The following is a 25,916-nucleotide window of genomic DNA, read 5'->3' as shown; positions in this document are numbered from 1 at the left end:
CTGCGTCCGGGTTCTTGTCCGTTTGAATCAAATCGCCCGCAGTTTCCTCAATTGGACATTGTCCAGCACGGGCAACCCGGGCTTCTCGGTCGTCGAATTGGATTTTGGGGGTAGGTTAACTCCGGTGTCAACCAACCATAAAAGTTTTTTCTCTGGGCTTCTAGGTTGCTTAGGTGTCCCAAGCTTCCGTTTTGTCGTGACAACCATGATACCATGGTGGCAGGCTATTTTGCCAGTCGTGGTCCCTATCGGCACCTATGTGGCATTCCTTGGTCTTCTCGCCGTTCCAGCGATTCAGCGCTTGTAGGTTACCTCCATTCCAATACATGTTTCTAAACCGAACGCATGGATATTGGAAAACATAACCTTTTATTTATTTTTTACCCGTCGATTCATTGTTGACCTGTTCTCCTCAGCGCTTTGTACGCAAACCGTGTCAGCACGCTATTATTTACCAACCTTGATGAGCCTGAGCGATGGGGTTTTGCAAGTGAGCCGAGCTCCCCCCTTCTTTTCCATCCTCTTTGGGTCAACCCATTTTGTTTCTTTAAACGAGACGTGGGGAAAGTCACGACCGTTTTTTTGTTAAAACGCCGGCTAACTCTCTACACAAAAAGAAAACCAGGTGACGCCTTTCAAGCTCAAAGTGCCAGACGGCGAAGTCTTGTACGGCTGGCATGTGCTGCCTTTACGTACCTACGCCAGCCATGAGAATGTTCTTTTGAAGCGTCCACGTGGTTGCAGCGATGACTTTTCCACTACCGACGCCTTTCGCATTCTTAAGGATGACCCAGAGGCTAAGGTTGTCATCAGCTGTATGGCCACGCAGCCCCTGAGTCCTGCGCCTGATGTATAGCATCCCAGTGTATTTTATTTGCTAACACTTTTTTTTTCTCTAAATACTCCCAATAGTCCATGGTAACGCAGGCCATGTGGCCCAGGGATGGCGACCGGCCCAGTGAGTAACCGGACTAACCTGCATAGGTACTCTTGAGCGTAAGGTGGCTAACCCCTTTTTCAAAGCTACCATGCTGTAGCAGATTACTCCCCATCAACACACCTGATAACCATAGACTACCGTGGCTTTGGCAAATCCACTGGCTCACCCACCGAGACTGGCATGCTAGTCGACGGTATGGCCATCGTGGACTACGTGCTGGATACCATTGGAATCCCGCCCTCGCGGGTCGTTATCTTCGGCCACAGCCTGGGTACCGCCGTCACATCAGCCGTGGCCGAGCGCTACGCCTCTAGAGGGATAGACTTTGCCGCCATCATACTCGTCGCCAGCTTCAGCTCCCTGCCCGACATGCTTTCGGGCTACCGTATTGGCGGTGTTATTGGCGTCATGCGCCCGCTGGCTGCAATCTGCCCGCCGTTGAATCGCTTCTTCCTCGGCACGTTTGTCGTGGACAAGTGGGACTCTGCCGGCCGCGTCACTAATATGGTGCGCTCTGTCAAGGCGAGGGCGGGGAAGCTCCGGCTAAGGATTATCCATGCGCACGACGATTGGGACATACCCTGCATCGAGGCCGACAAGATGTTCACTGCGGCTGTCGGGGGTCTCATTGGCGTCGGTGTAGAACCTCAACGGCTGGCTGAGATGAAAGATGAGAGAACGGTCTGGAAATGTGAGAAAGCTTTTGCGACGAGATGGGAGGAGGGCGATGTCCATATTAGCGAGGAAATAATTTCTCATGGAGGTAAGAATTATTTCTCCCTTAGTACTATGACTCCTCAAAACAACAGGAACATCTGATATCTGACGTTTGAATCTAGGTCACAATGAGGCGCTGTTTTATGCTCCGTCGACGCTTGCTTTGATAGACGCGTTTGAAGAGAGTGCAAGACCCGAGGCTCATCCACAGTGAGAATCAGTTTATTTTTGAAAGATGAGTAGCAAGATGAGTAGCAAGATGAGTAGCAAGATGAGTAGCAAGATGAGTAGCAAGATGAGTAGCAAGATGAGTAGCAAGATGAGTAGCAAGATGAGGAGCAACTGATATGATTTTACACACCCGAAAATGGCCATATAGCTCTCTTGGGTTGCATGCATTGAGACTATAAGTATCACGAGGGTCAACCCCTAACATGACTATTGAATTAATGTGACATTTGTACATCTTCCTCCCGCTTCTGCTGCCAAAGCAGCCGATCGGCAGAAAAAGAATCGTCTGCCTCTCTCCCCTTCCTCCTTTGAGCCTGGAAATTACAGCATCAAAGCGGATCAGCCCCTGCCCACCGTCCTCGACAGAAAGGCACACAACCCATCGACGCTAACACCCAAGGCCCGCCTGTACTTGACGAGCAAGAAAGCCGAGGTGGCCAAGAGCGGCACGCTCACCGAGGCGACGAGCCCACGCATCAAGATGTCACCCTGGCGGTCGCTGCGGCGCACAACCTCGGAGTATCGCTCGTTGCCAAACGACACGCGCGCATACTTTGTCTGCCAGCCGAGAGACGGCACGTACACGGACAGCATCTCCTCGAGGAACTTGCGCAGTCGGTACGACGGCGACAGCACCGACGACCGCATCTCGACGTAGTTTTGCAGCGCCAGGTCGTTGATGGAGTGCGTGTCGGGCACGCGCAGCGCCGTGTATTCGGCCAGGGCCATGGCGCGGTGGTGCGCATCGTGCTTTGCGGCGGCGGCGTCGTAGTAGTCGTCATAGTCGTCGTCGTCGTCGTCTTCTTCCTGGTTGTTGCGTGCCATCTCGGCGTGCTTGTCTAGCGTCTCGAACAGGATCCGCACGTCCTCCAGCCCGGCGTTCATCCCTTGGCCGTAGAATGGCACCATGGCGTGCGCGGCGTCGCCGACGATGACGGCCGACGAGGAGAAGTGGTACGGGGAGCATTTGATGCTGATCAGCGGCAGGTGGGGGTTTTCTTTGAAGGATGCGATGAGCTCGTCGGCTGGGATTATGTCGGTCACGCCCGGGAAGTGGCGGTCGAAGAAGGCGGGGAGGTTTGAGGGTGCGGCTTCGAGGGCTGAGAATTCACCGCTCGGCATGAAGAGCGTGCATGTGAAGGAGCCGTCGTTGCTGGGGATGGCGATGAACATGAAGTCCTTGCCTGGCCAGATGTGCAGGTGGTTGGGTGATATGGCGAACTGAGACGTGGCATTCTTGTCTTTTACATTGCCGTTGCCGTTTGTGGCTGCTGCCGGCACATCCCTAGGCTTGAGGTGAAACTCGCACCACAAAGTGTCGATGTAGTCCTGGCGGTAGTCCATACGCGCAAACTTCATCATGTGATAGCGCACAGCCGAGTGAGCGCCGTCGGCCCCGATCATAAAGTCAAAGTCGATCTCGATCTCCCTGGCCCTGCCCGTGGCGTACTCGGTACCCTGAACCTCGAACCAAGCCTTGCAGACCTTGAAGTCGGCGCCGGTCAGCTTGTGCTTGAAGAATATCCTGACGTTGGGCATCTCCTCGAGCACGTCCAGGAGGCGCGAGTTGAGCCCGGCGCGGTCGATGGCGTAGATGCTCCTGCCGTGCACGTCGTAGTCCTGCGCCTGCTCAAACAGCTGACCTGACCGCCCCCTCCGGCCGTGGATCATGCGCCCCCGCATCGGGATGCTGTCCCGGAAGATGACGTCAAGCAGCCGCGGCTCGGCCGCGTGCCGGAGCGCGTGGATCCCCCTCTCCGAGAGGGCCAGGTTGATGGACCTGGTGAAGTTGAGGAGGGTTGTTGATGGGTCTCTGAGGTCTGGAGGAGTGGTGGCATGGTTTTTTTTTTCTCATGTCAGTCTATTATTTTGCTTCTTTTTTTTTTCTTTTTTTTCGATTGACTCTATAAAGTGATTTGGGGGATTTTCTTTTTGTTTGTTCAAGTATGTGCAAAAGATTTGCTTTTCCTTTTCTCTTTACAAGGTGTTGTTGGTTTGTTGACTGTTTTTGTAACACGACATTTCGGTACAATTCACCCAACTGCCACAGGCGGGTCCTTTTGCTTGACGGCCACCCCAATGGAGAGAGACATAAAACCCTCACATTCTTTGACTTACCATCACGAAGCTCATAGATCTCAACGCTGTGACCTCTACGCGCAGCATAAAGAGCCGCTAGTGAGCCAACAGGGCCAGCGCCCACTATGATGACCTTCATCTGCCTGGTGCCCATTTCTGTATTTTTGTTTGTTAGTTGGTTTTTGTTTTTCATGTCAGCGAGAGCTGGATCAGGACGAAAATTACTAAACAGAGTGCATTGGCTAGAGGCAGGGAGGGAATAATTGCTTTTTTTTCTTCTTACCAAAACTCGAGTTTAATGGGCAAAAAACAACAAGTGTGAACGAACCAACAGTATGCAAACAAGCCGATATTTTTCTTTAGATGGTGGTCGCCGGTTTTCGGTGTTGTTGTTTTTTTTTTCTTTTCAGCCCATTTTAATTGCTTAGGCCGGACTTTACGGAATATCTTTGGAAAGATTCTAAACGAATTAATTGTCTCATCGCCTAATCCTGGTCATCCAGGGTAAGCAGGGGACAAAAAAAAAATCGTACTACGTACAAAGAGGAGTCACCACATCGAACAATATGATTGGTAAGCTCAGCTTTTTGTTCTTTGTTCAAAACAACAGCCAGGGGAGTCCTTGTTACTACCCCGCCATCAAGGTATGAAATGACGATTGATGGTAGTGTTCCGAAGTGCACTGGATCTCGCTCACGTGATTATCATTTATGATTTCTGGCTAGGTAAGTTTTCAGTCAAATAGTTGTTTGAATGGTCGGGACAGCAGAGAGAGTAGAATGCGGGTTTTCTTCATCCTCTCGGGAACTTTTCCTTGAGCTGCATATTTTATTTTAATTCTTTTTTTGGGACAGCTGCCAGGTTCCTTGCCGGTGGATTATGCAAAAAATTGTTCCGGTTGCAGGAACCCTCCGCTTCAAAAAAGAAAAAAGAAAAACACATTTAAGCGAGTGTCACATGGAATAAATCCACTTGCCACTGCCGGTGCCTAGACCACAAGCGGGGTCTCCCTATACAAACCCAGTTCATCCTAGAATAGTACTAGACCTAGACTAGATAGTTCTAGTTCTAGTGCGCAAGCTCGGAGAAAATTATATGACGCAAGTGACCAAGAGGTGCCCATCGCTGTGTGTTCTGAATAAATTGAAAAGAAAGCGAACTAATCCTGAGCTTGTGTGAATGTGGGATAATATATTTGTGGTTTGCAAACTGCGATCAACCCGATCGCTGTGGTATCAAAAAATTTGAGGAAGTTATGCATGCATTGAGAGATAGTGCTGATAAATCGCGGCATAAAAAAAGATAGTGGTATAGTGGGTAGTCGCTGGCATATCTGATGCAGAAAAGAAAGAAAAGAAAAAGGTGAGACTAAGATGAAGAATCTGCTGGAATGGGGCAGAAACAGAGCGCTATAATATGAGCAGAAAAAAAAAGAAAAAAAAAAAAAAAAAAAAAAAAAAAAAAAAAAAAAAAAAAAAAAAAAAAAAAAAAAAACAAGCAGAAAAACGTCTCCAAAACATGACAATTCTACGTCGAAGCTTTGGTCACCAACCGACTTCTCCCCGCAACGGCAGCCGCAAGCGCGCGTATGCTCGGCTTGTCCGTCATCTCAAAGACAGACAGCTCGGCGCCGAGCTCCTTACCGATCCAAGCCCGCAGGCTGACGGCGACCAGCGAGTCCACGCCGTACCGGGACAGCGGGCAAGCCGGGTCCAGGTCCGAGAGCTCGACGCTCAGCACGCGTGAGAGCTTGGCCAGGAGTGCATCGAGCACCACCGCCTCGGCATCGCCGGCCGTTGTGGCCGCCGCGAGCAGTGCCGCGTGCTTCATCTCCTTGTTTCCAGCGTCGCCGCTGCCGCCGCCGCCGCCGCCGTTGGCTGTAGCTTCTGCCGTGTTGGGACGCATGTGGCTGAAGAGCGGATCGCGCACCCACGTCGGCGGCTCGGTGCCCTCATCGGCTGTGTCCTGGGCCAGCCAGAGGCGTGGGGCGACTTGGGATCTGAGTATGGATGCCGGTAGGTCTGGATGTTTCTTCTGGAAGCAGTGATAGCCCAGCGTTGCGTGGAACTCTTCTTCTTCCATGTAGGCCCATCCCGCAGCTTTGAGCTGGCTCATCAGCTCAGGCTTTTCGGCCACAAAGCCGACGTCGAGAATCACGGGCAGGTCTAAAGAGACGACAGCTGGTCCGCTATTGTCTATCTGTGATGCGGTAAGGCTGCGTGCAAACGCATCCTGGAAGGTTCCACCTGCTGCATAGTTGGCTTGCTCGGCAGTTCCTGTCAAGCCAACGGTTGAAGAGAGCATGATAAAGAAGTCCAAGCTCGCTGTGTCGAGAGCTTCGTAGATGTTCACGGAAGCGTCCATTTTGGGTCTGACGGCAGCATTCCATTCATCCAGTGACATTTCAAAGAACCGTTTGTCCTGTTGGCAAATAATTGTCAGCACTCAAATATCCTTTTTTCCCCCAAATATGGAGTCCACACAAATGCGTCTTACCTTTAAAACCATTGAGCATTGTATAACGCCTATGATAGGCGGAGTATTAGCCGAACACTCATCCAGAGCATTTCTCAATGCCACTTTGTCAGTTGCGTCACATGCTGGAGTGGCGACTTTGACTCCGAGATCCTGTAGCTCTGCAACTAACTCCTTTGCTTCAAAGGTCACCGCCCCTTTCCTGGAGATGAGGATCAAACTTCTGGCACCCTTCGAAGCCATCCACCGCGACACAGACCTTCCAAGACCCCCCAGCCCGCCGACAACTATATAAGACGCGTCAGGGTTAAACGTAGAAGTGGAACTTGTGTTTGTCTGCTTGCTCGCCACCACCCTGACTATGTCCTCTTCGTGAGGTTCGAGGACAATGGCATCCTCGCACTTCCCCAGCTGCGCCAGTGCTTCCGACGCTTTGGAGAACTTGTAGACAGGCACTTGAGCATTGGCCGCCAGCGGCTGGTCGAGGATGAACCGCGCCGCCCTGAGGAAGATGCGCTGTGATTTTACATAATCTAGCGCCATCATCTCGGCGCCGTTGAACCTCTCCAGGCAAATGTTGCGACGACCGCTAATGCCCGGCAGCGGCCCCTGGCCCAGGCTCACAAATCTCCCAAAGGGGGCCAGGCAATCGACCAAGTTTGTAGCATGGTCCATGTCAGACTGCAGGAGTGAGTCGATAACCATATCGACTCCGCGATTGCCAGTCTTGGATTTGACAATCGTGCTTAGGATGGTTTGATGGTCAAGCTCGAGGATATTATCCACAAGGAGTCCACCGACCTCTTGAAGAACCTTCCTTTCCTGGGCGTTGGCGACAGTGGCAAGGATCTTGGCGCCGTTGCTGCGAGCCACCTGAACGGCCGCCAGCCCAGCGGCACTAGCAGCGGCTCTGTGTATGAGCATGATGTCACCGCTGTCGCCGACGCCCATATACTGAATTACGGCGCACGCAGTGAAGTAAGCCATAGGTATCTGCGCCGCCTGAGTCCACATCACTTTATCGCTAATCTTGGCGAGCAATCCTGCCGGCGTGCGAGCATGGGTCTTGATCGCTCCATCTAGGGATATTCCCGTAACTCTGTCGGCGACTGAAAACTTGGATGCTGCTGTCGACCCGACCCGGGTTACTACTCCAGCGGCTTGTATACCCATGCCGGACAAAGAACCCTCACCAGCTGCGTCATGATCTGCTACGACATCATGGACGCTGACACCGCAGGCCATGACTTTGAACTCAACCTCGTCATCGGCAAGAGGCCGTTCCCCGGAGTGGTCCTCTGCAAAACAGAAATCAACTGTACCGGCCCCTTGTACCGAACCATGAGACTGAATTCGAGACAAAAGCTCGCGCCGAACGTCCCCGAGCTTCACCTCCCGAGTTACTGCTTGCGCCGAAGTAGGCTGTGCTTCCGTGCCGACATGGTCAGTCAGGTAGGTTGCCTCAACGAGACGCGGCACGTGTACGACACCATTGGAGACCCTGAAAGAGTTCTCCGCAGTGTCCTGGCTCCTGTCCAAAACCTGCAACGTCTTGTCAACAATAGTCTCTGCACTCTCCACTTCGGCAAAGGATACGGTCACAAAGCTGAACGGAGGCCCCCTCTCAGTCCTGACCACCCTTGCCAGGCCTGTCACCAACTCGCGGTCAGGAGCTGCAACTAGATTATTTCCACCACGGCTTAACCAGAAAATGCTCTTGCAGATGCTTAGAACACCTTGCAAAGCGGTGAATACCTCTGCAGTCATGTCAAGCAGAGTCGGCGAGTCGAGCTCCGTAATAACAATGCAGCAACTATCCTTCAAATTACGACCCACACTGCCTGGAATGGTACTCGTCTCAACAGAACCTGTCCGCGCAAGAACTGGCAGCAACATATCGGCAACCTGCCTCTGAAGTTCCGAAGGCCGTTCATCCATCAAAACACAGTAGCGAGTGAGCTTGGCTACCCCATTCACCGGATCCTGGGCGTCGATAGCAGGCAGGGCAGTCGACACCAAAATCGAGCTGGTCTGGTGCGCGGCGTCATGGAAATCATGAAACACGGCATCGACACCACTGAAGCCCGCGCGCTCGAGGTAGGCTCTCCAGGTGTCGACGACCATGAGCGGGCCCCACTCGCGATCTGCCTCCTCGGACAACCACCAGCCAGGCAGCACACCGAAGCAGAAGCCACCGAGCAGGACGGCTGGGTTCGTCAGTTCAAAGACGATGAGCTTGCCGCCGGGCTTTAGAAGCTTCCTGACGTGCGCCAGCGTCCTATCCATGCTTTTGGTGGCATGGAGTACGTTTGCTGCGAGGACGAGGTCGTAGCTTTGGTGCTCGTACCCCTGGTCCGTTGGCTCCTTTTCAATGTTGAGGACGCGGAAGCTCATGTGGTCAGCCGCATCTTTGAAAGTCTCCTTGGCATGCTCAAAGAAGCTGGGTGAAATGTCGGTAAAGTCGTAGTGGTCGAACCGACGGGCACCGTTGGCCATCAGCGTCTCCATGATGGATCCTGTGGCGCCGCCAGTTCCTCCGCCGACCTCTAGAATATTCATAGACGGGTTAACGTGTGCAAGCGCGTCAAGGTAGGCACACATTTGCGCATAGCATCTCCGCGACCCCAACCCTTCGCGGTAAACATTCTCTGCGACCTTGTCGCCAAATATAACATCGAGCGGGTCAACGTCCCCTGTGACGAGCATATTTGCAAGGTTCCGTCCCACTGCCATTATCAACTTCCCCTCGGGAGTCCCCGTGGCCGCAACCCTGGCCTCCATAGCTGATATGTCGTCAGTGGGTGGCACTACCGCAGTGGTCTGCAGTACATGCCTCATCCATGAGACGTAGCGCAAATGATGCCAGTCCAATTTCTTCACCACTGTATCTTCAAGCAAGGCTAGAAACCTGCGGATGTATAAAAGGCAAAGGGCCTCGCAATCCGATTCATCGCCAGACACTTCATTGCTTGACTGCGCTATGGCAGTGGCTCCAAACGTCCGAAGTGCATCCTCCTCTGTTAGGTAGTTTGGGTCTGGCTTCCAATCAAGGTTCAGCGCAGGGCGATGATGATCCCTTTGGCCAGAAGACGCATTATTGGGGATTGCCTTGAAGGCCAACCCGCTCGATGTTACCAGGGGTTCGCCGGTATCGGCGTGGATACCGAAGAAGGACGCCTCCGCATCTGCAGTGCCGGGCGTCAATTTTGCATGTGAAGATATCAAATATGCCGAATTGTGGAAATCAACCCCCTCTTTCGTCGCTGCAGAGACCCAAAGGTCGCTGGCGAAGACTGGGACTAGAGAGTCTGTCGAGGCCGAACCCAAGACAAGGGGTATTAAATTGGCTTGTAACACTGCATCCAACATGCTTGGGTGCACCAGATGCGGGTGGAGGTATTCTCTCGGCATCGACTTCTTGATGTGGGAAACCTGCGATTCTGCTCGTGCTAGAATCCGCGAGGTCCCATCAAACTTGACATCTTTGAGAGTGCGAAAAGTTGTGCCAAAGTCAAGTCCGATATTAGCCAGCTTGCGATACACCTTGTCGGCGTAAACTCTGGATCTACAGGTCTTTTTGGCCTGTTCAATTTCCTCCTCACACTGGCGACGCACCAGCAGTGATGGTTCGACGTTGGCACTTGACCCAGTCTGAGCATATTCTGTCCACACGAAGCCACGGCAGTGCTCCTTCCAATCATCATTTTCACTGGTGCACAGCTGGAACTCGCTCCACCCCGCCAACTTGCCTTCAGACAAATACCTCAGTCTGAAGCGAGTCTCGACCCCTAAATCATCCGTGGGGATGATTAGAGCCAGGTGGAAAGAAACATCCTTGAATCTGAAGCCAGATACCTGCTTGTCCTTGTCCGCGAGCTGGCGACTGGCCTCTATCGCCATCACGAGCATCCCTGCGGCGGGATAGAGTATTTCTCTAGAGACCTTGTGGTCTTCCACCCACGGGTTTTCACTCACTCGGATATAGTTGCGCCACACGGCATCATTCCTATCCCAGTCTGGCACAGGAGCACCTAGGAGCTCGTGCCGTGGGGCTGATCTGAACCGGTAGTTGCGGCTCAGTCTTGACTCGGCCCAGTACTCCTTTTTGTGGTTGAATGGGTAGCCCGGAAGGTCGGTCAACATCAAAACACTATTGCCTCCATTTTGGGGTATGATTTGTCGAGATGATGCGACGTGGTGCTGGTTGACGGCTGCAAGATCCAAATCAAAACCACGACAGAAGAGAGAGCCCGCTGCCTCAATTGCGCTCTCTATAGCAGCATCGCCACGCTTGAGGACCGTGGCGTAGCCTATCTTCCCCTCTGCAGTCTGGTGCACTTGCTGAATTATGCTTCGCAGAGGTCCTCTCAAAGCCGCATGCGGGCCGATCTCCAACAGGTCAGTGACGGTCTTCTTGTCTAGTGTTGAGGATTCTCCTTGGCTACCGGAGCCAAGATCAGCGTGTAGCATGAGCTTAACCGCTTCGTGGAACCTCACTGGGGAGATTAGGTTATTCGCCCAGTAGTCTGCGATCCTCAGACGATCTAGAGGGACTTCAGTCCCTTCCAGCGAGGAAAAGTATCGGGGCAGACCAATTCCCTGACTGGGCTGCAAATCGCTTCCAATGTCACCGATGAGTTGAACATACTCATCTCTTATTGGGAGCATATGTTTGGAGTGGTAACCAATTTCAACAGCCAACTTCCTCGCAAATACCTTTTCGCTCTTCAACAACTCAACGAGAGCGTCTAGCTTTGCCATATCACCGCTTAGAGTGTGACTTTCCTGGCTGTTCATGCATGCAATCTCTAGTGACCCTTCACTCATGAGGCTGTCAATTCTGTTGATGGCTGCAAGTGTTTGATCCCTATTAAGGCCAACCGCAACCATGCCTGTCTTCTGCATATGCGTGCTTTGTGATTTATCAAGGGGTTTCAGGGATCGGATTAGCTTAGTTGATAGCTTGCCACGATAGTATGCGATGCGCCATGCTGACTGCCGTGAAAGCTGCCCAGCAGCATAGGCCGCTGCAATCTCCCCTGAGGAGTGGCCCACGACAGCATGTGGCTTGACTTTCCATGTTCGCAGTAAGTCAACAAGGGCCATTTGGAGTGCAGTGCAAATTGGCTGGCTAAACTCTGCGTCATTGATACGCGATGCCCCTGACTCTTTGCATAGTTCGTCTTTAAGGGGTAATTGTGGTCAGCAAATCATAATTCGGGTCAAACCAGATCTGTGATCCCCTGAGTTGGTATAATGCGGTATTGTGGAAAGAAGCTTACAAGTGAGTGACCAGGAACACCTCAGTGTCTGCGTCATATATTCTTCTGCCTGATACAAGCTCTCTCTAAAAGCAGGATATATCATTAAGCTTATTCCCATGGCGGGCCACTGCGCTCCTTGTCCAGTAAAGACGAAAGCCAGCTGCGGTTCACTGGCGGCCCTTGTTGCCAACGGCTTCTCTTGAAGCATGGTGGACAGCGATGATTGAGTTTTGGCGACAACAAAAGATCTCCAAGCGTGACGAGTCCTTTTGCAAGCCAGAGTATAACTTAAATCCCGGAGAAAGCCGGGGTGATCCCGCGTCTTTGACTTATATTGTTTGGTCTTTTTGGCCAAATAATCGGCTAGTTGGTTCATGACACGCGAGACGCCATCTTTATCAGATGATGAAAAGACGAAAAGCTGTGACTGCTGCTGCTGCTCTTCATCGACCATAGTCAGACGCGAAAGTCTTTTGGATAAGACCTCAGGGCAGGCTATGACCAATGGCTTAGGCTGTTGAGTGTTGTCCGTTATCTGTGGCGTGTCTGTATTCCTGCAGCTAGAATCAAAATTTGTGTCTTTTGAAGGCGCGGCAGTCGAGGCTGGTGAGTGTGTACCATCTGGAGTCTTAATCTCTGAGTCCGAATCCGTGAATTCGACACCAGAGTCCCCCTGAGAGACGATACGGCGAGTATTCGAACTCCCAGGTAGTCTTGGAAGTGTGACTGTACGGTGGTTTCCAACTAGACTGTACGCCTGCAAAAAGTGCAAGGCATCGTCCATGACAACGTGAGCATTGGATCCTCCCACACCAAATGAATTGATGGACATGCGCCGAAGGCCAGGCTGCGGCCAGACGACGGGCTCTGTTGGGAATTGGAGATGCCATGAATCCAATATCTTGGGGTTCTTGCGTTCGAACCAGGTGTTTGCAGGGATGACACCGTTCTCGAGGGTGAGAACACCCTTGATCACGGCGGCGACACCTGCGGCGCCTTCAAGATGTCCTATGTTACTTTTTAGTGCGCCCACCCACAATGGAGACTTTGGAGAGCGGTGGGTTGCAAAGATTTCGGCAATTGCGCTCGCCTCTATGGGATCGCCAACTGCCGTGCCCGTTCCGTGCGCCTCAAAGAAGCGTGTAACCGATGGGTCGAGTCCTGCGTTTGCGTAAACCTGCTTGATCAAAGCTGCCTGGGCTGCCTTGGTTGGTTGGGTGATGCCTGGAGATCTTCCATCCGAATTGGTCCCCGAGTTGCGGATGACGGCCCTGATGACATCCCCATCGCGAAGGGCATCTGACAGTCGCTTGAGAACGACAACTCCAAAGCCCTCTCCGCGCGAGTAACCATTTCCACGATGGTCAAAGCTGTAGGACTTTCCATCAGGGCCAAGAACACCAGCCGCGTCAAGTAGCAATGCAAACTCGGGGGAGATGATAAGGTTGCAGCCCCCAACCACAGCCTATTTAAGAAAATGGGGTTAGTTCAAATACCTTTCTTGCTCACGAGGCTCATAGACATCAAAATGATAACATTAGCTAACCATAGAAGACTCATGTAGCTTCAAAGAGTTACATGCCTGGTGCAAAGCCACCAGACTACTCGAGCAAGCAGTGTCTACAGTAATGCTCGGCCCGCGAAAGTCGAAGCACCAGGATACCCTGTTGCTAAGCATGCTGTAAACGGTTCCCAAGGCTGCATATGTTGTAGGTCTCTCGAGGTCTTTGACTGTCATACGGTCGTAGTCGGAGTACATGCATCCAATAAAGACCTGATGAAGATGAGCGTGTTAATTACGGCGCGAGTTAGATTTATCCCCAGATTTATTTACTTACTCCTGTTTGGCTTCCGGCAGCCTTCTCAAGAGGCACGCCAGCTGATCAGCACGAAACGTTAGCTCGAACACTGTCATTGGAGGTGTGATACCTGCTTGCGTAGCTGAACAAGGGGAACTTACCATTCTCAAGTGCTCTGTACACGTTCTCGAGTATTCCCCGTTGCTGGGGATCCATTGCGGCTGCTTCCGTGGGCGTAATAGAGAAGAGCGGCGCATCAAATGCAGATATGCTTCCCTTGAGGAAGTGTGCGGCTCGAGTCCTTGTCTGTTGAATCAGGAGTCAGCTGTAGTTCCAGCCTTAGTCCAACTACAACCAGGCATCCATCTCATGGAGACCCGTTATCCAAAGGTTTGCCCCTGACAAGCAACTTACAGCGCCGCTTCTGTTGCCATCCGGATGCCAGAAGGCGTCGGCATTGTACCTCTCCGGGGGTACCTCGCTGCGCGCAGAGCGGCCGGCCAGCAAAAATTCGTAGAACCTCTCGGCACTATCTCCATCGCCAGGGAATCTGGCATCCAAGCCAATGATGGCTATAGGTGTGTCATCCATCACTCATGAGGATATAGAGTCAACCGCTAGCGCTGGGCAACGAAGATATTCGACGAGGTCTCGATATCAACCACAAATATAAAATCATAAGCTCTCGGCCATTGGCGGCGAGGGTAGGTCTGGGGGACTTGGGGACAGGGAAAGGCTTGTTTCGATATGCGTCGAGTCGAGCTCGGCATCCAGTTTCACTAAATCGGGATGTCACCAGTTCACATTTGGGTAAAAGCATACCCGATTGATCTATTAGTAGTTTCCAGTATTTTCGGCCCCTCTTGCCCACATTTTGAGGCAGCCGCTGGCTCTGAAGGGACTTGATCTCTAAAGACCTCCTGATATTCACTGCCGAAGCTCCATTGTTGACCTGTTTGGCCCACCTCCCTATCCCGTGATGCTCATGATAAACTCCGCATCGCATGTGGCTCTGCTGCCAAGCGACAGTGTTGGCATCTCTCGTATTTGCCAAGAGATCAACTCCTGGTATAAAAGCTCGAGAGAGATGCCAATAGTAGTCGGCTGCAGAGAAGAGTGGGAACTGCCAGCATGGTCTGATGCTGCTAGCTTGTTGGTATCCATCACAGTCCCGCCCCTCTGAGCTCCCAAGATACCTAGTTTTTTTTTAATCTCTAGACCAAAGGCTTGGAAAGACACACTGCCACTGCTGACAAGAGTCTTGGTGTGGTATTCTGTCGTCGCTTGCCGTTGAAAGAGGCAGTTTAATGGTAGTAGAGTCGAGACATCTTCCCACAGTTAATGGCAGCCAGTGTTCACCTGAGTACATGGAAAATGAAGACTCGTCGACGGACAATCTTATCAAGGCTCGGCGAAAACAGAACACTCCCGACGAGAGTGCCGTCTTGTCCCTATTCGCACGACCGAGTACCACCGGTCATTGTTGCTAGTATACCCGGCGGTACCCACCGAGTCCTAGTAGTGGAGCTGACCTTTTTTTTTATTTTTCTTTTTTTACCCGAGATGCAAACAGGGCTTCCTGACCGTCACTTAAAAATCTGCAACGTACGTGCAGAACGAGGTGACAGCTATAGCCTACAGGGCTCCCGGCTCTGAGTGTTGGCAATCAATGAACTCGGCCTCCACTGGATGGGGAGAATGATGTGCCATAAAACAAGGAACACCCGGCACCGTACTGTCAACCGGCAAAGACTGCATATGCATACCATGGTAGAGGACAGAGCAAGGATAATAATGCTCTGCATATATACTACTATGGTAGTGGAAATCTTTGCGATATCAGGCGATTGTTGCAGCGATGGCAACGCAAATCTTGTTGCATTATCGTTTGTTGGAGAGCAGTGGGGCTGACACTAAGCGCAAATAGCATGGATGCTACCTACCTAGGTTGCTAGGATTGGAGACTTGGACCGCCGGAAATGAAAACAAGGTACTCAAAGAGTACACATATTCTCACAGTGTTACGATTTGGGAAAGTTGGTTCCTTGTGCCTTGAATGAGGCAGGCCTTCCCTGCAGGGTCCTCAAGTCCCTCTTTCCAAATCCGTCGTTCACCAATAGGCATTTAGCATGGTATGCCTGCCAGTCGGCAAATATACTATTACGGAGTACTACAGGTAGGTATTGACAGGGATCAAATACGATGCTAGGTGGAACTACGAGAAATGTTCAGAGGTGAAATTCCTGTGGCCTGGTTTCACAGGCATAAAAAGAAGGAGCTTTTAAAAATAAAAACCTGAACAATTACGTGGTAGAAAATCGATCAATGTGGGGGTTCCACCAAGAAAAGATTACGCAGTACTTTACATAGGTAGGGAGTACAGTAACACCTGGGAAAAAATAGCAGCTGGCCAGTTCAGCTCAGCTCAAATGAGATGACGCTAGTCGATATCTAGTGAAGCGTAGCATCAACGCCATGCCGGCATTAGTTTCAACAATAGCTGGCTCCACTTGTTGTTTTCAACCCAACTGTGTATGAGGTGTAGTACGTAATTACCACGTATATGGTAGCGACCAAGCGAGGTATGGAGAACGGTAGGTACCCAACGTGAACTGCCGGCTAAAAGGTGTTGGGGACGAAACTCACTAGGTAGTCTAGTTCTAGTATCTACTGACAAGCTCAAATGTCATGCGTATACTGTTATTCGTCTTTTTGCCTTTCTCTTTGAATTCGTTATTCTCTTCGTTTCTTTCTCGTGAATCAAGTGAAAGCTTTAATCCTACTCGTTGACGCTACGACTCGAATGACAATGTTACTGTATGGGAGGTGACAAAATGCTTTCCCAACCGCCAAACTTGCACAAAGAGAGAGCGTGCGTGTGTGCCCAAACTTCGGGTTCCCCGTCGCGCACGATGTCATGTCTTTGTTGCAGATCCACGTCGCTGGAAAGACTCCAGTCCGGGAGAGCAATCCGACCCTTGTCAATCGGACTGTAATTGTATGTGCGCAGAACAGGGAAGGTGGGAAAAAAAAGGGGAATAAGGAGAAAAAGGTTTTAGAGTTTCCGAAATGTGGAGGGAAAGCAGCATGCTTCGGGGTGAAAGGTCGTAAATGACAAAAAGGCAGCTCCTCGCGCGCGCGCGCCTCCTTGCAATACATAAAAGAAGAAGAAAGGCAGAATCAAAAATAATAATAAAAAAAATAATGAAAAGAAACGCGGCCTAGAAAAAAAAGACCCAAAAATACTCTGGGACATGCGGCATTGAAAAAAGGAACGTTCTACAATACTTCATCCAGCTGTCACGCCGGTGGAGGTCATTGCTTGGTTTCTGAATTATTGTTCGACACGGATCCGCTGTCGAGCATCAAACCGGGCACTCAAAGAGCGACGGCTCCTTACGTTACGGCATTGGGAAAGTGTCGGTCTACGTTCCACAGCCGCCAAAAGGACAGAGCCGCTCTAAATCGAAGACGGAAAGAGAGTCACGACAAGAGCAGAGAAGACACAGCTCCCGTCGTCGCACAAGCGACTGACCTTTTTTTTTTTTTTTTCCTGACGTACGTGCGACGACGACGGATCAGATAAAAGTTAGAGTTGGCAAGGACTCTGTCTTTTTTTTATCCTTCTACGACTACGAATAACAAGCCCGCATCGATCATTCAGTCACCGGAGGACAAAAACGTTGAAATTCTAAAAAAAAGAAAGGCATCTTTTCCACAAATACAACCTTTCGCATTCGGGATAGGAGAGCAAAGGACGACGAGAGTGCGCGGGGGCATCGAGGAATTTGCCAAGCGATTCCCCCAATCGGGTTGGAAGTTGCTTCTTTTGATTTTGCGACGCCCACCTTGCCCGCCTCACGTGCATCGCCGGTGATGGAAAGCGGCACGGCGGCTTCGGAGGGCGACGACAAGCAGCCTCCCCAAACGGCATCTACGACGTGGTCGATCTTGGACGCGGAGCGGCGCGGGAGCAGCAGCAGAGCGGCGGATAGGCATATCGCTACGCCTACCCCGCACCATCACAACCCATACGGAAGCCACAGCGACAGACCAGATTCCTACGGATCTGGAACTCGAGTGCCTACCGACTCTGGCAGTTATTCTCAGTTCTCGTCCGGCTCATCTGCGCTGGTATGTGATGTAATGTTTATTCTTGTCTACTGTTATTTTTATCTCGTTTTACTTTTCCCCCCTTTTCTCATGCGCTCTCCCAAGCCCGCCTGCTGCCTCTTCGTCATATTTATCCATCCTTTTCAGGGTCTCTCCCGTTTCCAACGCACCGCTCATTAGCGCAATCGTTTTTTTTTTTTTTTATCGAGATCTGAAAAGTATTAGCTCTGCGGCAATGGGCAAGTGTCAACCAAACAAGTTGCACGGTAGGACCAAATCGCGGGAAGATCATCTTCGTATCCAAACTTTTTCGCCAATCAAGAGCATCAAGCTTGCCTTGGCACATTGCATCACCCCTCATATACCTCCACCCACTCACACCGCCGACCCTAACAATGTGCCGTTGTGCTGCCTTTTTGCTTTTGCCAAGGGGTGAAGTTGTCTGTTGCCAGGCACTAGAAGCGCAACCAATTACAATATGGCCTGACCTGACGTGCATGCGGACAATAATGTGCGCACTTCAACAATCAAGCATGAGGTTCAGGATTGAATAGCTGACATGAATTGACTCTAATGAACAAAGGCGGGCGATTACTGGCCCAAGGTAGATTCCGACGAATCCGATGAGGCCTGCCCAAGCAAAACCTTCGAACCGTATGGTTATCCATGCCTCCGCGCTTATTACGTGCCATTTTATTTGTTACATGGCCGATATCACTAACAGACATGACAGAATACATAAACAAAAAAAGTCGACTACCAAGAGATTCTTCCGGTACTTGTCTAAAAAACTAGGAACTTCGCCGCGTGAGTTGAAAATGCTTTTTTTAATCCCTTTCCACCGACCTGCCTGAACCGGTGCTAACCAAATCTTAATCCTTTATAGCGAGATATGGTCATATCCCCAATGATGAGGTAGGATGAGGCTGGCCTGCGTGCTCCACGCACATTCCATTGGATACCACTCAAGTAAAAGCTAACCTTCCATAATGTTGAAAGCGAGAACACGACAGAAATGGTACGTATTCACCGACCGGCCTTTGATGAGCGACTGACTCTCGAGCTCCTCCAGTGTGCAGCTCGCTAACCGAGTCAAACCTATAACCAGAAATCCAGCACAGAGTCATCTTGGATCTTTTTGACGACAAGTACCATTTGGCACCGTTGACCAATCCAAGGAGAGTGCTAGATGTTGGTACAGGACCTGGGACGTGGGCAATAGTAAGTGGAACCAAACCCCGATTTTCCCTATGCATCATGCACTCCACATGCATAGGTGTGTACATGTGTCTAAAAAAAATTCAACTGCAAGTAGCTAACATGCATATCTTGCATAGGAATATGGTTAGTTGTGACATATCGCTGCAACGTTTGTCGCCCGAACCGAGGCTCCACAGACATGCATAACATTAGCAGGGCAGACCATGACTGACAATTATCCTGCGTGTTCGTATTGAATTGACTGCAGCGAAACTACATCCCCAGACCACAGTAATAGGCATCGATATCGAATATGTGAGGCCTCACATATCCAAACCAAAGAACTGCACCTTTATGGTCATGGACGCGACCAAGGATTGGGAATTTGAAGAGGGATTTGACCTGATCCACGTCCGCATGCTGGGAGACATCCAGGCAAAGGGCCACCTGGTCGAATCCATATACTCTGTGAGAGGATCCGCAGCCTCTTTATAAAAGAACTTTTTGCTGATAATCGCTGAACCAGAATCTGAACCCTGGCGGCTGGGTCGAGTTTACAGAGTGGATCGTTCACGTACAGAGTCCGGATCATTCTCTGGACGGCGGCGCTTTCATGAGATGGAACAAGGTACTTCGTAAAGGTTCGTCTCCCCCAGTCTACTCCACAATCCAGCGGTGATACTATACAATCAGTGGCGACTGGAAGCACTGCTCTGTTGGACTTTGAGCTCTGCTGCTTGTCCTTACTAGGGCTAAATATTTTTCTGAACAGGCCTTCGAGAGCTCGGCTCATCTGTATTTTATCCACTCGAGTACAGACGCATACTACGACTGGCCGGCTTCGTAAACATCCAAGAAAACAAATATGCAGCACCGACAAACGCCTGTTACCCAGGCAAGCGGCTGCAGCGTATCGGCGACTTGATGACTAAAAACTGGCTTGGTGTACTTGAGCCATTATCGACGCCGGTTTTTGGGGCCTTGGGATGGTCACAGGAATCCCTTGACCGCCTAATCGACGAAGTCAAGAAAGAAATCGTTGATCCCAAGTTCCACTCCTACATGACATTGTAAGTATCATAGGTTTTCTCTGCAATTCCCGAAATTACTGCCGGCACTAGAATACGGCTGGTTCTGCGCCTGCCGAGCACTATCATTGCCAACGGATACAGCCCCAGTTTCACTAGCTACATATTCATGACGAACCAACAATGCATTTGACGCAGCCAAGAATGGAGGTACATGACACTAACTCACCATGGTGCACCTCAGAATGACTGTTTCCTGCCAGAAGCCTATGAGCGACTCAGCTGCTTCCTCCAATATCTCCTTCACGGTTCCACCACCGCCCAAATGATAACGAATATACTGAAGTTCAAACCTGTTGTTGGTCGCAGTGGGTCCAGACCCTGCATGCGTGCAGCAAAATTCATCAAACGATCACAAGCAATACCCATATTCTCTTGTGTTAAACCACTCACCAACAGGCAATTTTTTGGCTATATGCCTGGTTCTTATGGGGTTTTGTCTCTTCTTGGCACCGTTTTCCTTTTGATCATTGGTCATAATATACCCACGTCAACATGTCCAATAAATTTCGATGCACATATCACATGCAGGATAACTTCACCGCTGTTGAAATACTCATGAGATATCATGTGTAAAATTATCCCGTTGGACATTTATTGGAACCTTTGGGATTCGACTGGTGGAGGTTTGTGGCACAATTCTCTTGGTGCCTCCACCCTTAGATGTAGGGTCCTCCTGCTCATCCACTTATCCTGTCGGCCTCATCACATCGCAGAATTTTAAGGGCATTGGGATGCAACAGTCACTACTGGCTGAAGTAGTGGAACTCCAGTGGCTAGAGCGGTACCAAGTGGCATCTTCAAATTATGCCGGACGCTTACTCGGCACTGCGAATGCCCTGGAAACTCGTGGGGGCAACGTGGGAACATCCCAATACAACTCTGGAACAGCTCAAACGAGACTAACAATACTGTTGTTGCCGCATCGGAACGAAGGAGTCATGCGCATACTACTACAGATGCGACTCCTTCTTCCGATCTGAGCAATGGTGTTTTCTGGGCACATGGTCATGGAGAGAAACAGCAAGGAAGACCCTTGAAAATTATCAGAGGAAAGTCGGCTGACGCCCTGTCATCTGAAGCATGAGAGAGCCGCGCCATTGCGACCAAACGTCTTTTCCAGGCCGACTGAAGTTGGCAAATCTTCTACGGGACCTGGCGACAAATGCCCTCCCCTGTACCCATACGTGTACGCGTGGGATTTTACCAACTTAACTATTCGCGGGGAGCTTCAAGTACCTGCCCACATAGTAGCTTTATCTTTTTGCAAAAAGATAATACTAAAATCGGGAACACCCACAGGGCCCACAGCGTTATGCTAACTTTTCAGGGATGGGGACTTTTACCCATATCACCAGAGTAGCTGGAGCAGCACTTGTATCCATGCACATGCACGGGTAGCTAGTGTCTCTCACTCCTTTGGGATTCTTTAAGCAGTCCTTGTGGTGCACCTAGCCCAAGCTACCACTGCAGCTACCTCAATGTCTCGCCGCACAACCCAAAGTAGGGAATCCCACCCTCCAGCCCAGACCTGTCTTCATCACGACGCAGTCAGAACTCCCCGGCCTTGCGAAAAAGAAAGAAGCATCTCATAATAGTCTCCCAACATGGAATCATCTCATGACCGCGCCTATGTCACCGTCTACTCCCCTACCCTCCTGACCTGGGTGTACGACTACTACGTCCTGGGCTTCAACCTCCGCTACGTCTGGGGCTGCCCGACCAACGCGGTGCTCCTCCCCTTCTTCGCCGAGAACTTTTCCCGGCGCCACCTCGACGTCGGCGTCGCCACGGGCTACCTGCCCGCCAAGGTCCTAGCCAGCCCCTGGCGTCGCGCCGCCGCCCACCACCACCACCTGGCCCTGGTCGACATCAACGCCAACTCGCTCCGCGCGTCCCATGCTCGCGTCCGCGCCGCCGCGCCGGGCATCGAGACGACCTGCGTCGAGGCCGATGTCGTCGCCGACCTCCCGCCGGTGTTGAGCAGCGTGGTGGACGACGAGCGCGCCCGGGTTGAAAAGGCCGGCGGCGATGGCGGTAGCAGCAGCAGCAGCAGCAGTAGTAGTAGTAGTAGTAGCAGTCGCTGTAGTGAGTCACACCTGTACGACTCGATCAGCATGTTCAACCTGTTCCACTGCGTCCCCGGCGGGCCGGCCAAGCTGCGCGCCATCGCCACGTACAAGGCGCTGCTGGCCGACCACGGCGTTCTGTCGGGCTGCACGGTGCTGGGCGAGAGGCACGCCACCGGCTGGTTCAGCCGCTGGTACCTGAGGCTGTACAACCGCAAGGGCGTCTTTAACAACATCAACGACACTCGGGAGGAGTTTGAGGAGGTGCTGAACAAAGAGTTTGAAGAGGTCGACACCATGATGTTTGGAATGGTCTTGCTGTTTAGGGCTGCAAAGCCGAGGAGGGAGGCGAATGGGTATGTTGACTTGTTGGCTTGAATTTTTGTCCAGAGTGGCTCAGGTGCTGGATTTATGTACGCTTCAGCACTTTGCTTGAATGATGATTTTAAAAGGGTATAAAACGTATTCAAAGACCAAAACAAAGCTTGAATCCCTGCTCGTAGATACATCGAGAAATAACTGAATGCCAAACCCCCCCGCCCATCAAGATCAAGTCTGCCCCTGCACAGCCTTCCCGTCCGTTCTTTTTTGAGGGTATCTATCGTCAATCATCCCATAACCTCCGATTGGCGTTGCAAAAACCTCCTCCGCGCCTCCAAAGCACCCTCCCAGCCATGTTTCTGCTTGAGCACCCTCTCGTCCTGATCTCTGGTCCTCTGGGCAGCTGCGGTCTTGTCCGCATCGTCCATCTGATCAAACTCGTAGATCTTGACGAGTTTCCTGTCCTCATCTGCCGTCCAGACGCCCCGCATGTTCGGCATGCTTTCCGACGGGCCGGAAGCAGCACCGTAGCCCTTTGATTTCTTCTGCGCCTTGAGCTCGCATACCTTTTTCATCACGGTGACGTCCCGCGAGGTGGCGTGCAGGAGCTTGTCGATGAACTCTTGTCGATAGCCCAGTGCTGCCAAGCGCTTGACTTCTTCGCTGCATCTGGATGTTGAAGCGATGCTATTGTGACCTCCTTCGATTGAGGGTAGTATCTTTTGGGGGTGTTGATGAAGAATTTTGGGCGAATTTTGCTGCGCCGGAGGCCGCCGAGATGATTCAGGGGCCCGTCTTGAAGACGCGGATGGCGTTACAAAGGAGGCGGTTTGTCTTCTGGTGCCGGGGGAGGATGTGATGTCACTGAGGATGTCATGTGGTATAGATGCCAATGGGGAGTCCACCCCCATGGGCTTGCTTGCCGATGGCCTTGGTGTGGAGAACACATGGGGTCTCACGGAGACTTCTTTGTTAGGTTGGAGAGCTTTTTTTGTCGGTGTAGAGCGCACAGTAATCGGGGGAGGCTGTGCAGATCTTGGTGCAGGGTTTGCTCCTTGAGTCTGGTGTGTAGAGACCCGAGAGACTGTCCGAGAGGATGCCGATTTTGCATCGACATTCTTGTTGATATTGCGGGTAGCTGCCGGCCCATCTGGCAGACGACCTTGCTTCGGGAGCTTTTCATGGGCTGCATATCGCAGAGATTCACCTATCTCAGCGATCGGGGCCTTGATTCGCCCATTAGCTGCGGCTGTTGGGTGGTCCTGGCTTGAGCTCTGTTCGCTGTTTCGGCTTGAAACAGATTGGGCAAGCTCTGATCTCAATTGCTGCGAGGGAGAGTTCCCAGATGGGTCTTCTGTATCCTCAACATCCTCATCACCCTCACCCTCTTCTTCATTACCCTCGTTATCAGGCTCGTCAAATGGGGACTGAAGCCGGAACTTTGAGGTTGCTTCAGGAGTGTCGGGTATTTCAATATCGCGTGCTAACCGCCTCCGTTTGTGGCGTTCGTTGAAGAGTTCTCTCGTTCTCTGGCGCTTCCCGAGGTGTCGTGGAGTTGGCGACGAAGCTGACCCAGATTGGACGTCAGCCAGCTCATCATTGTCGGAACCTCTATGTCCCTCACGGCCTGGCAAAGATACCCGATTAAGCATCGTGTCCGACTCTGGGCGCTCATCTTGATCCACAGAAAGCCTGCTGCCAGAGTCCGATTCTGGAGAAACCACCTCCGAACCGCATTCGTTGAAACCACGAAGTACTTCGACGAAGCCCTGTAAGTTGGCTCCATAGCACTCTTCAACCGATTTGACCAAGTCAGAGTCAGGCGATTCAAATCCAATGTCCTCACAAACTAGTGACCAGTCGAGTTCGTCAAAGTCTACCTCTTGCGACTCGACGGCTTTCTGTAACCTGAATAGATCAATCTTGACTCCACGAATACGAGGCTTCGTGTCAATTGTGTTTGGAAATTTTATCACATAATCCTCCAGATAGTCATAAAATTCGCGATAGGAATGGGCCTCGTTGCTTGTTGTTGTAGTTTGCCTATCGTGCGTTGGTGTTGAAGGTATGTGGGACTCGCCGTGGTATCCCTCCATCGACTCGCCGTTTACAGCGGATTTAGGCGGTTGAGGTGATGGAGTCCTGCTTTCCCGCGGTTGAGCCTCTTGGGCTTCGAGAGTTGCGGGATCTACAAGATCATCCGCATTTTCGGTTGGATCCTCCTCGCGGGCGGCCTGTGAGCGTTGGCCGCGGGGGCTATCCGGTTGGCCGTGGGGGCTGTCTTCAGTTTCAGTTGTATGGCGTGTCTTCGTGACTACGCGTCGTATTGCCTCTGGCTGATCATCTGAAACAGGCAACCCGTTCGGGAAAAGCCTTGGTGCGAGTGTGCGATGGTAGCGGCTCCTCCAGGACTCAGCAGTGTGCGTGGGATTCTGAAAGGGCAAGGCATGTCAGTCATCACCCCGGTTTGGAAAAGACTGAGAGCGCAACATACATCTTTCGCGAATTCCTCATAAAACAGTTTGCCACCAATGTTTTCACCCAGTCTTCGTGCGTCGTCGACAGCCTCGATAAGAGCCTTGTCTTCGGCTGCAGTAAATCTCTGTCGGCCGCCTTCTTTGGTCGTACGAGCCTTTGCATGTAGTACTTGGGGATTTGATTTGGGCTGAGGGCTCTTTGAGCGTGGACCTGATTGATCGAGTGTACGGGCTGTTGGTTCCATGCTAGCCTGCGTAGTGGTCTCTTCTGGCTCGGCTTCTAGTGGTTGATCATTGCCTGGCAAGTGGGCAAGTTTTCTGAGCCATCTATCCCTCCATGATTGCGCAGTGTGTCTAGGATTCTTGAATCAAAAAGGTCAGTTGAATGCTCACCCCTAAGAAGTCATCGGACCGATCAAAGACATGCCTTTGCGGCAAATTCAGCCCAAAATGCATTTCCTTTTAAGGATCCCTTGAAGCCGACACCTTGAGGGGTAGCCAACTGTCTCCTTGCGCATTCGGTAATGATACGGTCGTCCTCGGTGGTGAAAGGTGTCCGTGTTCCCTTGGAGCTACCATTTGCGGGTACGGATGCCCTTGTGACAGCCGTACCTGGTCTGGGAATCAAATAATCTGCCTTGTCGGGAAGCTCCCCTTTCTCAATGGCGGCATCAATGAACTTCCATGAATATGAGTCCCAGTTCAAAGGTGCCTTTTTTGGAGCAGCGTCATCAGCAATCAATATGTCTGCCTGCCGCTCCATGTGGACAACCTCGCCGCCATTACTCTAATACACATTATTATTAGTGGTCAGATTAAAAGTGAGACTGGCGGTACTTTTCACTTTGCGTTTAACTGACCTGGATCTTTTCTTTGAATTTGAGCCTACTAGGCACACGAACGGCAAGCCAGAACTTGATGCCGCTAAAGAGCAAGTCATCCCGGCCACCCCCTCCACTGACTCCATCATAGACGATAGGAGCAGGCATACTGCCGGGGATTTAATTGAGGTTGAAATTTGAGTTGCTCATAGCAGCAAAGAAAAAGCTGGTCGATATTTGTTTCCTTATGGTGTATGGTGTAGCACAACCGAGATAAATCCAGTTAGATAATTTAGCACGACGGTGAGCGACCAGGCAGTGA

The 25,916-nt window shown here is 51.4% G+C and overlaps 7 protein-coding genes across 7 annotated transcripts; 3 read left to right on the top strand and 4 right to left on the bottom strand.

The window, feature by feature from the left end:
• The first annotated feature begins 45 nt into the window (after positions 1 to 45).
• On the top strand, positions 46 to 1,913 carry PgNI_08486 (uncharacterized protein). Its single transcript, XM_031128483.1, has 6 exons — positions 46 to 303; positions 417 to 490; positions 618 to 850; positions 913 to 958; positions 1,038 to 1,703; positions 1,780 to 1,913. The coding sequence occupies exons 1-6, from the start codon at positions 206 to 208 to the stop codon at positions 1,869 to 1,871; spliced, it is 1,209 nt and encodes a 402-aa protein (XP_030978432.1). The 5' UTR covers positions 46 to 205; the 3' UTR covers positions 1,872 to 1,913.
• PgNI_08487 (uncharacterized protein) lies at positions 1,321 to 1,675 on the bottom strand (the record flags this gene model as incomplete). Its single annotated transcript, XM_031128484.1, has 2 exons — positions 1,321 to 1,483; positions 1,521 to 1,675. 2 exons carry the CDS (start codon positions 1,673 to 1,675, stop codon positions 1,321 to 1,323), a joined length of 318 nt encoding a protein of 105 aa, XP_030978431.1.
• Positions 1,899 to 4,425, bottom strand: PgNI_08485 (uncharacterized protein). Its single transcript, XM_031128482.1, has 3 exons — positions 4,251 to 4,425; positions 4,007 to 4,123; positions 1,899 to 3,708 (listed from the first exon to the last, which is right to left on the bottom strand). Exons 2-3 carry the CDS (start codon positions 4,119 to 4,121, stop codon positions 2,228 to 2,230), a joined length of 1,596 nt encoding a protein of 531 aa, XP_030978433.1. The 5' UTR covers positions 4,122 to 4,123; positions 4,251 to 4,425; the 3' UTR covers positions 1,899 to 2,227.
• Positions 4,426 to 5,521: 1,096 nt separating this feature from the next.
• Positions 5,522 to 14,669, bottom strand: PgNI_08484 (uncharacterized protein; the record flags this gene model as incomplete). Its single annotated transcript, XM_031128481.1, has 9 exons — positions 5,522 to 6,388; positions 6,464 to 11,625; positions 11,725 to 13,171; positions 13,253 to 13,480; positions 13,545 to 13,585; positions 13,667 to 13,811; positions 13,920 to 14,077; positions 14,377 to 14,435; positions 14,500 to 14,669. Coding segments are annotated over 9 exons (8,277 nt in total), but the record flags the coding sequence as incomplete, so codon positions are not given.
• A 2,712-nt stretch (positions 14,670 to 17,381) lies between these two features.
• On the top strand, positions 17,382 to 20,490 carry PgNI_08483 (uncharacterized protein; the record flags this gene model as incomplete). The annotated part of the gene is made up of 10 exons (XM_031128480.1): positions 17,382 to 17,639; positions 18,202 to 18,272; positions 18,352 to 18,425; positions 18,505 to 18,533; positions 18,618 to 18,636; positions 18,727 to 18,894; positions 19,117 to 19,286; positions 19,345 to 19,459; positions 19,591 to 19,888; positions 20,091 to 20,490. The coding sequence occupies 10 exons, from the start codon at positions 17,382 to 17,384 to the stop codon at positions 20,173 to 20,175; spliced, it is 1,287 nt and encodes a 428-aa protein (XP_030978427.1). The 3' UTR covers positions 20,176 to 20,490.
• A 1,023-nt stretch (positions 20,491 to 21,513) lies between these two features.
• Positions 21,514 to 22,353, top strand: PgNI_08482 (uncharacterized protein; the record flags this gene model as incomplete). Its single annotated transcript, XM_031128479.1, has 1 exon — positions 21,514 to 22,353. The coding sequence occupies one exon, from the start codon at positions 21,514 to 21,516 to the stop codon at positions 22,351 to 22,353; it is 840 nt and encodes a 279-aa protein (XP_030978428.1).
• Positions 22,354 to 22,583: 230 nt separating this feature from the next.
• Positions 22,584 to 25,762, bottom strand: PgNI_08481 (uncharacterized protein; the record flags this gene model as incomplete). Its single annotated transcript, XM_031128478.1, has 4 exons — positions 22,584 to 24,728; positions 24,791 to 25,071; positions 25,197 to 25,560; positions 25,634 to 25,762. 4 exons carry the CDS (start codon positions 25,760 to 25,762, stop codon positions 22,584 to 22,586), a joined length of 2,919 nt encoding a protein of 972 aa, XP_030978429.1.
• Positions 25,763 to 25,916: the final 154 nt, after the last annotated feature.

Source organism: Pyricularia grisea (genome assembly GCF_004355905.1).
Source record: "Pyricularia grisea strain NI907 chromosome V map unlocalized Pyricularia_grisea_NI907_Scaffold_6, whole genome shotgun sequence".
NCBI lineage: Eukaryota > Fungi > Ascomycota > Sordariomycetes > Magnaporthales > Pyriculariaceae > Pyricularia > Pyricularia grisea.
The sequence above is the reverse complement of the archived record's forward strand: the minus strand, read 5'-3'. Positions and strand labels throughout refer to the sequence as shown.